Source organism: Larimichthys crocea, chromosome II (assembly GCF_000972845.2).
Source record: "Larimichthys crocea isolate SSNF chromosome II, L_crocea_2.0, whole genome shotgun sequence".
Classification (NCBI taxonomy): Eukaryota; Metazoa; Chordata; class Actinopteri; family Sciaenidae; genus Larimichthys; species Larimichthys crocea.
This window is the reverse complement of record NC_040012.1, coordinates 729,990-742,396: the sequence shown is the minus strand read 5'-3', so window position 1 is coordinate 742,396 and position 12,407 is coordinate 729,990. Positions and strand designations below refer to the sequence as shown.

The following is a 12,407-nucleotide window of genomic DNA, read 5'->3' as shown; positions in this document are numbered from 1 at the left end:
CTAGATCTTTCTGTGACAACAGGTGGTAAATTGGACCAAAGAGGCGGACGCTGAGTTCACAAGTGGTGATGGTTTATTCAGGGAGACACAAAAAAGGGGGAGAGGACGACGGTGGGGTAAGGGTCCGGACAGGAGCGGGTCCGGGTTGGCCCTGCTGAGCAGGGGTAGGTGACTGTAGCACAGGGAGCTCAGGTCAAAAACAGGCAGGAACACAGGGAGGGAAAAAACACAGGAAGCCAGGAAAGCACAGGAGTATCAAAAACACTGGAAGTACAAGTCAAATCGAAGGGGAGCCTGATAAGTTACCAGGGGGAAACTGTAAAGATCTGGCGAAGAGTGAATGGAACCGCTGTATTTCAGCAGAGCTTAATTGAAGATGAGCCTCAGGTGTGTAACAATGATACCCAAACCAAGGACTGACACACCTGCACGGTGCACAACCCAGGTAATGAGGAGGAAGAAAAGGACCTGGAAGAGACAATGAAGATGGTCGTGTCCATTGTCCAGAACTACAAAGAGAAGGCAGGAGTGGGCCAGGATAAGGAAGAACAGCAAAGAATGAGGAATGAAGAGAACACGATGAAGATGAAGAATTACCGGTCTGTTGTACAGGAGTGGAGTGTTGTACAGTAGAAAGTAGCAAGAAGAATTGCTATTTTCTACTGGCCATGGGCGGACTGGGACCAAAAATCTGCCCTGGCATTTGGACCAGAGCAGCCCATAGTGTGCCTAGATGCGCCGTGCGCCAGCCTAACCAGCCCCCCCCCCTGCTCCTGCGCGGCCCACATTGCCCATCGCTAAGCCCCAGAGTGTGTTTGGGGTGTGTGATCTCTCTTCCACAATGGACCACGCGGACGCTGATGCTCTTCAGCACACCGTTACCAGCCAAGCTTACACACGTGGACAAAATTGTTGGTACCCTTCGTGTAATGAAAGAAAAACTCACAATGGTCACAGAAATAACTTCAATCTGTAAAAAGTAATAATATTTCAATTCAGAAATTCAGAAAACCCTCATGTCACATCTACATTTCAGGATCTGGTTATTATAGACACAGATTAAATGTTAAATATAAATATTTCAATATTTATCATCACAGTAACAGTGTTACACACATTAGTAGCTGTAAACACTCAGCATTAGAAAAATACATACGTTGGTTTGGTGCTTACATAAGGAGTAAACATTTATAATCATCACTTTAAAAGTTACATACGTTGTTTTTGGTGCCTATTTGTTTCCCAGATATATTAGTGTGTGTGTGAATGGGTGTATAAGAGACATTAACTTAAAGAACTTTGTAGAAAGGCGCTTTATGCAGTTCAGTCCATTTCCTTGTATTAGTTTACCGGCAGATCTGCCCGAACCAATATGGCGGCGCCGTTTACGTATCGCGACCAACGACCAACCCGCTCAATGCGGCGTCTATGTATATATGTCTATGGGGGGTACCAGGTGAGGGATTCCTGACGCACACGACGTTGCCAACTGTCAGCATTCTGGCACGTGATTGGACAGAAAGCCGTTCGGAGGAAACGGCTGTTTAGTTTACAAGACAACCTGAAGAAACAGATAACTAACATCGGATATCGAGGAAACTCTTTAAATACAACGAGAAGTCGTTTGTCTTCAGATCAGCAGCACAGCAGAAAGTTACCGCTAATTTAGATCATCCACCCTCCTAACCTGACGTCAAACTGTCAACTACGTTCATCCTGATGGCGGTGAGTTTGCAGTTGGGAACAGATGATTTTAGATTTGAAATGACTTAAACCTTTGCTCTGTTATACACTCTCTAACACACTTTGCAGACCTGTTTTTCTATCTCGTTTGTCTTCAGTCAGTTTTGTCTGGAAAATGGTCAGTTCTTGTAACCATGGTAATGACTTTTCTGACACATTCAGTGCACCTGAGTGCAGGAGAATCCAAAGACTACATTTCACTGAAATGTGTTAATGTTCACTGTCTGACTTAAAAAAATGCATAGTTGGGCTTAGTTGATTTGTTTCTCTATTTATATCTATACCTTTATATTAATCAATTTAATTAAAATAAATCACAAACATTTCATAATCTTGTCACAACCTCTCAAATATGATCATTTGATGTTTAGATAAGGTAAACATCCGGGGTTGGGTTGCAGTGGCAGCAGGTTTAGCAGGGCGTTGTAGACATCCTTTTCCCAACAATGCATTCCATCTCCTTCTGGGGGATCCTGAGGGGTTCCCAGGCTAGATGAGCTATATAGCCCCTCAGTGGGTTCTGGGTCTGCCTGCTCCAAAGGAAGCAGGACCTTCAGCCCATAGTGCGGCAATTTGCCTGAATTTGAAGTGAATGTGTCTGTCTTGAGACACATGAGGTGAGAGGAGTTATTCATGATGGCTGTTATGCCTCCCTCTACTTCCTCTATGGAGTCTAGGGAGCAGTCCAGGACAGAGCTGGCCTTCTCGACCATTTAGTTTTTGAGTCTTTTCCTGTCCCTCTCTGTGCTATTATCTGATATTGTGTATATCTGACGTAATAGTAGCATTATTCAAGCAGCCCCTTTTGAGGGTTGGGAACAACAGGCCTATACAGGGAACTGACAAATGCAACATATCATTTTGAGGGGTATATGTAATTATTTACATAGTTGTTAAATTCATTTTTTCTTTTTTCTGTTTTTTTACTTTATCTTTCACCATCTCCTTATTTACAGATGGACTTAAGCACAAATGCTCATTGCAGCAGTCACACTAGCAAAGAAAATATTCTACCATCCAACAAAACAAATGCACTGCAGCTCCAGCGGGCCAAACAGCGCACGGTACTCGGTGTGATGTCAGAGAATGAGCAGCATGGTCGATCATTCAACCAGGTGAGTGAATAAGTGAAAGTGATTCCCAGTGGAGAAAATCACATTTTTTGATTTTCAATTCTTCACAGAACGTTCACATTTCAACTCAATGTGGCAATTATGTCTGCCTCGTTTCTCTGCACAGGAAAGCTACATTTCCAAACACAGCTCGTTCTCAGACAGCTCCCAGCTTGCCTTCCACGGCTGTGCCTCAAGTTCTGGCTATGACGTGTACGTCGAAGAGGCGTGTGAAGTTGTTCTTGCTGCTTCTGGTCAAGAAGTGGTCGCAGGCACAAATTATCTAGATGGTGAAACTGATTGCCTGCAAAATGCAGATTTGAAACTGCTGCTGGAACTGAGTTCAAGTCAGTCTGACAAACACCGTGTGAGACATTCTTTCTTGTTCGTTTCTTTGTGTCTTTTACCCAGCTGCTGTTTACTCTTGTAGATTCAGGACAGGATACTTCTATGAGATCTGAACCAGATTTTGCTCTGATGCCAGAGGAGATGATGTTTGTTACAGAGTATGCCGAGGACATTCACCGGAACTTGAGGGAGAGTGAAGTGCGAAATGATCTGAACTATGAGCTCCCAGTCATTCCTTTCATATTGCTATGTATGGGAAGCTAGTTATGAGTTTTTGCTCCTCAGTTCACATCACGATAACTATCTTTTCTATCTAATGACAGATAAGGTTCAGGCCAAGTCCAGGCTACTTAAAGAAACATCCAAAGATCACTAATGGCATGCGGGTTATCCTCGTGGACTGGCTGGTTGAAGTCGTCCACGAGTACAGCCTTCGTTCTGAAACTCTGCATCTTGCCGTCAACTATCTGGACCGTTTTCTCTCCTTCGTGGCCAATGTGAAACGGGGCAAGTTGCAGCTGGTTGGAATAGCTGCATTACTGATTGCCTCGTAAGCACTTTGCTTTGCTGTTTCTAAAGATTTTATGCATTTCCTCTCCTGTCCAGTCCTGAAAACAAAATGTCTCCTGATCTTGTAGAAAATATGAGGAGAACTTGCCTCCCACGCTGAATGAGTTTGTATACACCACAGACAGCGCCTACACTAAGAAGCAGCTGATCTCCATGGAGCATGTTTTTCTAAAAGTGCTGGCTTTCAATATGGCAGCACCCACCCCAAACCAGTTCCTTCACCTTTTCATGTCCATCCACTCTGTCTGTGCCAACACAGAGAACCTTGCCCGGGTTAGCACAATCAATAGCTCACAATTAATAACTCATATTATGTTAGACATTAGACCACTGCCTTTGAAGTTTTCCATGTCCCTTGATTATTCATCTGCTTCCAGTATGTAGCAGAGTTAAGCCTGCTGGAAATTGATCCATTCCTACAGTACACCCCGTCTGTAGTGGCAGCTGGAGCCTACTGTCTAGCCGCCTACACTGTAAACAGATCTCTCTGGGTAAGTTTCCTAAATTGTTGTCTTGAGCTCTAAAGTGTGTTTAATGGTAATTTATCAAAGAATTAGCCAGAGTTTGACTGTTTACTTACATTTTTCTCATGTTTTAGCCTGACTCCTTACACACCTTTACCGGTTATACCATAGCTGATATTGGTCCCTGCGTGACCGACCTCCATAAACTATACATCAGTGCACATAGCTACCCACAACAGACCATCAGGAAGAAGTATAAGAGCTTAAAGTAAGTTGTAGCTTATAGTATTTAAAATGTGTGCATATATGTGTGTACATTGAGACAGCTCATGTAAAGTGCAGGTTATTTTATGTTCAGTTTGCAGTTTGTGTGAGCTGTTAATGCCTCCAGGACACTTCTAATAGATGTTTTATGTCTGTCTATTTTTAGGTACTGTCATGTTTCATTCATTACTCCACCTGCTGTTCTGCCTTTCCTGTGACTCACCACTCCACCTGTCACCACGCTTTTGACAACAAAACAAACATAAAACAAACACAGCTGGTCCTGTCATCTACTCCTCTGAATCCTTTGTTACCTTCAGATTAAAGTTTATGCAAAGGCAATAAATCAGATTTGAAAACATACTACATGACTGAAAATTTGAATATGTGTTCATGCAGAAGATTTTTAAAGCTGGTAAGTTATGATAGTTATTGTATTGTAAATAAAATATGATTTCTTTAAATCATTATTTCATATCTTACTGGTAATGCCACATCTCTAAACTATATTTAATAGGCAATGAAGTTACTACACCTAAAGGAAATGTGTCTCATGTGAATTCTAAATAAAGTTTTTATTTAAATTATCACTATTACTATTATTATTATCACTATAAGTTGTAGCCGGTGGATTTTATTTTGAAAGTGTTGGCCGGAAGCAAGCGTTCTCACTCTGTCCATCGACGCACTTGTTTCGCCGCTGGGGGTGCGTCAGATTAAAGAAGTGAGTGAAATGAACACTTATTGATATGAGGAGACATATTTAATCTAGGAAAGGACAGAGGAAGTGTCTCACACTGAAATAAGGACTCACTGAAGACACGTTTTTTTTTTTTTTTTAAGTCAAGGTGAGACATTTAAATTGGAACTATCATTTGTTATTGGTGGTCAGGCACGGTGTGAGGACAAACAGGTAGTTTGGGTTTTGTGTACATTTAATATTCAAATGAAGAATACATGTGTAAACTTTTCACACGTCGCTCTGTCTGAAGAGGAAGCTCGCACAGGCGTGTTGACCAGGAAAAACCTGATGTGTCAGTTACTTCAGGACATTAACAAGCTTTGGGATTGAGATTTTTCTCACTCTAATTTATCTGTTCTGTCCGTTCCATGTCCAGAACAGGTGTAGCTCTTGAACAGGTAGGTTTGTCTCCTCGTCCCCTTCATCCTTTATTCATGTCCTTTAATCTTATAATCTCTGTTGGCTTTCATCCAACTAACTTCAGTGTTATTAAAAAATATTCTGTAGTCCACTAATAACTCAATATATGTGTGCTGTACAAAAAAACAATAACCAACCAACCAATGACTATTGTCAGGTATCTACACTGAAAAGTGCCAAACCATGACGGTAAAATACTGTAAAATATGCCATGAAGTGTGACTGTGTTTTCCTGTGTACAGTAAACAGTCATATTTCAAAACCTTTAATTATATGCCATTTTTGAGGAATTTATACAAAATAAAATGCTTCACTGTAAAATCTACATACATTTTAAAATATGGAATAAAAGGGTTATATGTGAACAGTACTAATATCCATTACTGTAATATTAGAAAAGGTTATATCGTATGTATTACAGTAAAATTCTGGCCACCACAGCTGCTAGTTTTTTACAGTGTACAGTCTTTAGGAAAACACTGTAAAAAACCTTTTGTCTCACTCTGGAGATTTCACTCTTAAATCCTCTGTGCCTCCATTCTTTCCTCTCTAGGCCCTGTATCCTGTCTGCTTCTCAGTATGACTGAGCCTGCTGAGCTTCTGCTCATCAAGGACCAGTATGAGTTGGCGTTTCATTCTCTGAGCCGTGGTCTGGCTGCCGAAGAGGCCGGGAAAAGAGAGGAGGCCCTGCAGTATTACAGGAAAGGTCAACAGCACCTAACCCACGGAACGGAAGTCCCCACTGGGGGGGAGAGACAGCAGGGAGCCATCTGGGACACGGCCAGGCAGATTCAGCAGAGGATGAGGGACACTCTGAAGACTGTCAGCACCCACCTCTCTGACCTGGAGACCTCTTTGCTGACAACAGAATGCCAGAGAAGCCGCCTATTGAAGGATCTTCCTCCCAGTTTTTATCCAGACCTGGCACTAAACAGTCAGCCTCCCCAAAGCTCCCTCCATCATCTGTACCCAACCATACCTGCGTCCACCCAGAACAAAACCCCATCCCCCAAAACACCCCCTGCCAGGCCTCCCTCCCCTGCTGCTCTGCACACACACAAGCTCCCTACAACAGGAACTATAGCCATGGCTAACCCAGGGGATCAGCCTCCAGCATACACACCACAGCCAACAGTTGGCCACCGCAGCCTGGCTCATGGCCCTGCCGGAGCCAGCCTCTGGTCAGGGGATCAGACTGGAGCAGCAGCAGCAGGTGGAGATGGAAATGAACTGCTTTTCATCCCCTCTGGGGTACAGATGTTTTTTGTGGCACCAAATGGACAGGTGAGCTCCCTGTCTTCTCCGGGATACCTTCGCATCATGACATTTGGCAGTCAGACCAAGGACCCCACTGCTGGAAGACCCTCTGCATTCCTACATGTAAGTATACAGCATGTTATAATATGTATCTGTACGTGTTTGGGTGTGTTAGCAAAGCGTTTTCCTTGGGTGTGTGCCCTGTAGAGGAGTAGGTGTGAACAGCAAACTACGTCAGGTGAATCTACTAGACTAGTTTTCTAACTAAGTACTGTATGAGTCATTATGTTGGTTTATACATGAGTACTAGTCACAAAGTAATGTTATGCCTACAAATGATGGTGTCGCCTTGGTGATGAATACTGACAACATATGCCTCAAAACTTCACTTGGATGTATCTTTTTTTCTGCTTTACCTTTACTTGTTGGTTTGAATTGAAAACAACTTGATTGTTTTTATTTATGATCAGTCTGATGATCATTTTCTTCATTTGTTGATGAGGTGTTTGGCCTATAAAACCTCAGAGATTAGTGGAAAACACAAGTCATAATTTCCTAGAGACCAAACTGATGTGCAAGTCAGTGAACATCTCAAAACACAGAGATTTTCACTTTATATTTTATTGGGGGAAAATGAATTTTTTGGCATTTTTGCTTGAAAAAGATATTTTTTTCAAAATAGTTTTTAGAATTTTCAAAATTTTCAGTCAAACAAATAGATTATTTGAAATTGACTTCTTATTTCATCACTAGCTACAATGTCTTGTCAGTGTTTTTCTACTCTAAGTGTAATGAGATTATTGGCCAGAACAGAATGGAGATTTTTTAGAATGATATATAAGTACATTTGTGCTTTGAATTTATAATTCTATATTGAGCTGTACTGTTTTGTATTCATGTTTGAGCATGAATAGTTTGTTTGTTGGAGTTTGTTTATTACTCTCCACTATGCCAATATTCTACAAAATGGTTGCTTAATCTCCTTTTGTTTTAGCATGCACATAGAATATAACTAATGGAGTTCTGGCACAAGCCATGGCACATGTATGACTTGATCTGCTCTGACCCTGTGTGTATTCAGACAACCTGCTGCTTCTGTGTGATGATTTTTTTTTTATTGAATCAATATAAAATAAGAATAATGTGTTCTGGCAACTCTACAAAGCGTGTATTGTGCCGTGTACTGCAGTGTAACTCATGACTCTCCTGCATTCTGGCCCTGCTTTGTTCCCCAAGACAATGGTCCCATTAACAGATGACTCTGCGCTTCTGTTGTGCTGCTGGTCAGTGTCCTGCACCCTCGCAGGGGTCGTCCAGTCAGGCAGCATACCAGTGTCACGATGCAGCAGCAAGTCTGTGTTATGTCTGTGTAGATGATTGACATAAATTCTGATTAGGCTAAAACCTTAAATGTGTCTTTGAGAGAAGAAAACATGAAGAAATAGGGGACATGACAATGCATTTTGTGCCTTAAAAGATAAACAGACTGATGTAACCCTTTGGGCCTCACACGACACTGCCTCATACATATGAAGTTCATTGGACATGCAATCTTTTTCAATTCCCATCCTATGAACGGCCCCTTGGATAAACAACAGAAGACACCATGTTTCTCATTCTGTCTCATTCCAAGCATCTGATGTTACTGCTAAGAATAACAGAGATGAAATGTATGTCACTAATTTTAATTTAAGTAGACTACAACTGATGATCAGTTTGAATGAATGAAACCTCTCTGGTAATGATATATTTCTGTGTGTCTCTATGTTTTTAAGGTATGCGACTGGCTGTACCCGCTGACAGCAGAAACTCCAGTACTACTGGCTAACTCCGGGATCTACATGTTCCCAAACTCCCTGGCAGAGACACCAGGGTCCTTCGTGGGTATAGTGTTGTCCTCTGCACTGCCTGCTTCTGACAGAGAGATCTTTAAGGACCTCCTAGCACAGCTTTCTGATCTGAGGATCCAGGTCGGTCTTTACTGTCTGTATGGAGAAAACTTAAGTTTTGGGTTTTGCATGTGGGTGAAGTCACACTGGCACTTTGACACAATGGTTGTCACTTTTCTGTCTTGACACAAGAACAAAATAGTTGTTATGTTGTCAGTAACATTCTTAGCCAGCTTAGTCACGACTTACAGGAATGTGCACTACCTGTTCATGCATACACACATTTAAAAACATCTGAATGTGTTTTCATGATTACTCTTGTATATATGAATGGATTTCCTGACAGGCTCCAGAGGTGGCGGGGTCAGAGGTCATCAACCTGAGTGAGAAAATCCCCCTCAGTCCGACGACAGAGCAAACAGGACTGACAGTGCTGACAGGGGAGAAGGAAACGCCTCCTCTTCCTAAGTGGAGTGAGAAGATGGCGCATGGAATCCTGTCAGGTTTGTAAGCGTCAGTCCTAATAAAGGAAAGAAATGATCATTACACAGGTTGTATAGTGGATATATTTTCTCTGCTGACAAAAATGACCACTAGATGGTGCTGTTTACCATTACAAATTTATCAAGCCACTTCTTCAGATTTCGACCAATGTGTGTTTATTACCCAACATATATAGGAGCCACAAAGTTGAGTGTAGAGTTTGTAAAAGGAGCAGAGGCCACTGGTAGGGCCATTCATAAAGGAGCGGCCAAGATCCGGGACCACATAACGCCGGAGGAGACTCCTTCAGAGGTCAGCCCTCGTGTCACTAAAGGTCTGCAGGCGACTAAACAGGCCACTGGGGGTGCTGTGCGAGTCAGCCAATTCTTGGGTAAGGTAAAAATGTAGAAATACAGACTGCTCTTGGGTTTGGATTATTTCTCCTGTACTGGAAAAAAAATAAATGTATATGCGCTTCCACTGTATCTATATGTATAATCTACTATATATTTTACAGTTAATGGAGTGAGTACAGTGGCAGGACACGTGGCAGAGAAGATGGCACCCCATGTGAAGAAACATGGTGCTAAGCTGATCCCAGAATCTCTGAAGAAGACCAAAGATGGCCAGGCTTCCAACTTAGATGGAGCCAAATTTGTGGCAGCCAGCAGTGTGCAAGGTATCAAATTACAGTATCCTGCATAAAATTATATTATCATATATAGCCTTGTACAGTGTCTCATATTATCATCATATCATTAGCTCTATCAGACATAAAATGTCACAATATTTAGCAGTGTTGTAGTATTCAAGATCGGTTTAGACCACTTTTAAAAGGCTTCGGTCTCATCTCGGAATCGACTTCATTTCTACTCTGCCTCATCTCAGTCTCAGACAAAGAGGACTCTGGATTTTAATTTAAGACCAGTCAAGACCACAACTTTGAGGATATCACTGAATTACCTGTGCATTGTCTGATTTATTGGTTAACTGTCTTGGAGGAGACATCAGCAAAATCTTCTGAAATAAATCTTAGTTTGCTAAACCACAAAGAGTTAATCTGCAAAACAGCGTCCAAAAAAAAAAACATGGAGTGGTTTGTAAATACTTCAAGGCGATGCTTAATGAGGTGACTCAATGTAACAAACACACTTCACCCAGACAAGCTTTTGTGAATATTGGCTACCTAAATTCGCTATATACTGTCTGGTCTTGGTCTTGCAGTACTTTGGTCTTGACTTGGTGTCAATCTCTCAAGGTCTTTGTCATGTCTTGGCCTTGATATACTTTTGGTCTTGCTCATGACTTGGTCTCAGTTTAGTTGGTCTTGACTACAACACTGACATTCATGTTGACATTTGGATGATCAAAGTATTTTTAGAGTACTCAAACATTTTTTCATTGACATCCAAACCAGGTTTCTCTACGGTTTGGACTAGTCTGGAGACCGGAGCAAAACTTGTTGGCAAAAGTGTTGCAGCAGAAACTGTCAATACTGTGACGTACAAGTAAGTCAGTTCTGCTTCTTGATTTGAATTTTATGATCATTAATAAACTGTTGTGGATCTTGTTTCCAACCTTTCTGAATCTTTTTGGTCACTTTAAATCGGAATCCAGTGTTGCTTTCTTCTTGGTGCGTTGGGAAACTGATCTGCTTTCACAACTGCTTCTTTTCAGATTTAAGGGCTTAGAGAAGCTGTTAAACTTGTCCAGCAAGAAATGACTGCATGGGGGAGTAAAGGCAAAGACTTGCGAACTAACAACTGACCCTGCTCAATCCTTTCGTGTATGCTCTTTCATTCACCCAAAGCAAGTCAGAAAATAACCCTCAATAAAACAGATCACAGGCCTAACACAATAGCTAACACATGATTGATTTATTTTTATCTGGACATATACAGTATGTGTTTGGGGTTCTTTTTTGACTTGGTGTGTTGAAGCTTCTGCTGTGTGTCTTTCGGGGTTTGTCTACAGGTTTGTTAAATGTCTGCTTGTGTTGGGTGCTGCTGCTCTTGCTGTTCATACTATCTGTAGTCTTTTTCTGGTTTATTACTAATAAAACTGCTACAAAGTGAAATATGACATGAGATATGTTTTTCTTGACCTTCTGTGAATGACAGCACTACCAATATCACACATCACATTGCTCTGGCATTTCAATTCTGTCCACAAATGAGAGTATTTATGTTCTTTCATCAAATCACTCTTCCCTAACTCCACCATGTTATTCATGGTGAAGGTATGGTGGTGATGCAGGCCAAGCCACAGACACTGCTCTCAAGTCAGTGATCAATGTTGGTGTGACTGCATACAACATTGACAATCTGGGCATCAAAGCCATGCTGAAGACTACAGGCAAACAGACAGCCAAGGCCATGGTGAAAAGCTCAGATGGAAAGCAGCCAGCAGCACATGAGGGGAAGGAGGTGCAGAAACAAGAACAACAAGCAGAGACAAAAGGGATGGAAGCGCAGAAGAAAGAGGAGGAAGAGGAGAAAAAATAGGATGTTAATGTTTGGCTTGAAAGTTTCTGTCAGACTGTTATGGATTAGGCAAAACGTTATCTATATCTCTCTAGGTCTACTTATTTTTTTGTGGTAGCACTTTAGACTTGGGTTTTTTTTTATATATATATTGTATATATGTATATATATATACTATATATACTTTGTGTATGTTTTGTACATGACAAAATATTCTGTATCTGTATCGAGTAAATTCTATAACCACCTGTATGTTGGACGTGTCGCTGACATATCTATAAGGAAAAAAGCCACTTTCTGCACTTTTGGTATTTTTTTTATATTTTTCTCTTCTTTTTTATTCTTAGAGGGTGCAAGTATTATGTTTTTATTACACCCACACAGTTGTTTTCTATTATAGATACCGTTATGAGGATTTTTAAGAAAAACCCTTAAATAAAGAGTACTGGATTCAAAATAGCAAAGTTTAAGTTGAATTTATTATTCTTGTACAAGAAGGAGCGTTTAACAGTGCAACACACAAGAGGGTTACAGAGAAAAGGCTCCCTGAGGAGCACTATCAATAGGTTCTTATACATTGTTCAAAAATGGGCTGTCTCTGACACCTCCCTACAGATAACATCATAACATTC

General features: G+C 41.3%; 2 protein-coding genes across 8 annotated transcripts; both read left to right on the top strand.

Annotated features, from left to right (window-relative positions):
• The first annotated feature begins 1,471 nt into the window (after positions 1–1,471).
• Positions 1,472–4,864, top strand: ccna1 (cyclin A1). Of its 3 annotated transcripts, none has more exons than XR_003463792.1 (9): positions 1,472–1,725; positions 2,700–2,858; positions 2,983–3,202; positions 3,286–3,401; positions 3,527–3,753; positions 3,842–4,046; positions 4,151–4,264; positions 4,409–4,505; positions 4,668–4,864. XR_003463792.1 is itself a non-coding variant. In XM_010742457.3 (9 exons), the coding sequence occupies exons 1-9, from the start codon at positions 1,720–1,722 to the stop codon at positions 4,717–4,719; spliced, it is 1,233 nt and encodes a 410-aa protein (XP_010740759.2). In that variant the 5' UTR covers positions 1,475–1,719; the 3' UTR covers positions 4,720–4,864. The 3 variants fall into 3 exon arrangements, 2 of the variants coding, with proteins under 2 accessions (XP_010740760.2, XP_010740759.2); XM_010742457.3 differs by having other exon boundaries at positions 1,475–1,725; positions 4,372–4,505; XM_010742458.3 differs by lacking the exon at positions 3,286–3,401 and having other exon boundaries at positions 1,474–1,725; positions 2,983–3,222; positions 4,372–4,505.
• A 309-nt stretch (positions 4,865–5,173) lies between these two features.
• On the top strand, positions 5,174–11,934 carry sparta (spartin a). Of its 5 annotated transcripts, none has more exons than XM_019275724.2 (9): positions 5,174–5,349; positions 5,625–5,641; positions 6,217–7,043; positions 8,696–8,890; positions 9,156–9,312; positions 9,489–9,683; positions 9,810–9,971; positions 10,710–10,800; positions 11,532–11,934. In XM_019275724.2, the coding sequence occupies exons 3-9, from the start codon at positions 6,243–6,245 to the stop codon at positions 11,794–11,796; spliced, it is 1,866 nt and encodes a 621-aa protein (XP_019131269.1). In that variant the 5' UTR covers positions 5,174–5,349; positions 5,625–5,641; positions 6,217–6,242; the 3' UTR covers positions 11,797–11,934. The 5 variants fall into 5 exon arrangements, with proteins under 5 accessions (XP_019131269.1, XP_019131267.1, XP_019131271.1 ...); XM_019275722.2 differs by having other exon boundaries at positions 5,620–5,641; XM_019275727.2 differs by lacking the exon at positions 11,532–11,934 and adding an exon at positions 10,970–11,525 and having other exon boundaries at positions 5,176–5,349; positions 5,620–5,641.
• Positions 11,935–12,407: the final 473 nt, after the last annotated feature.

What these genes read in the sequence shown, in the direction of transcription:
- ccna1 (XM_010742457.3), top strand. An exon ending in ATGGTCGATCATTCAACCAG is followed by an intron (nt 2,859 to 2,982) that starts GTGAGTGAATAA and finishes TTCTCTGCACAG; the next exon opens with GAAAGCTACATTTCCAAACA. An exon ending in GGAACTTGAGGGAGAGTGAA is followed by an intron (nt 3,402 to 3,526) that starts GTGCGAAATGAT and finishes ATCTAATGACAG; the next exon opens with ATAAGGTTCAGGCCAAGTCC.
- sparta (XM_019275726.2), top strand. Translation starts at nt 6,243, where the DNA reads ATGACTGAGCCTGCTGAGCTTCTGCTCATCAAGGACCAGTATGAGTTG. An exon ending in GACCCTCTGCATTCCTACAT is followed by an intron (nt 7,044 to 8,695) that starts GTAAGTATACAG and finishes TATGTTTTTAAG; the next exon opens with GTATGCGACTGGCTGTACCC. An exon ending in GGCAGCCAGCAGTGTGCAAG is followed by an intron (nt 9,972 to 10,709) that starts GTATCAAATTAC and finishes CATCCAAACCAG; the next exon opens with GTTTCTCTACGGTTTGGACT.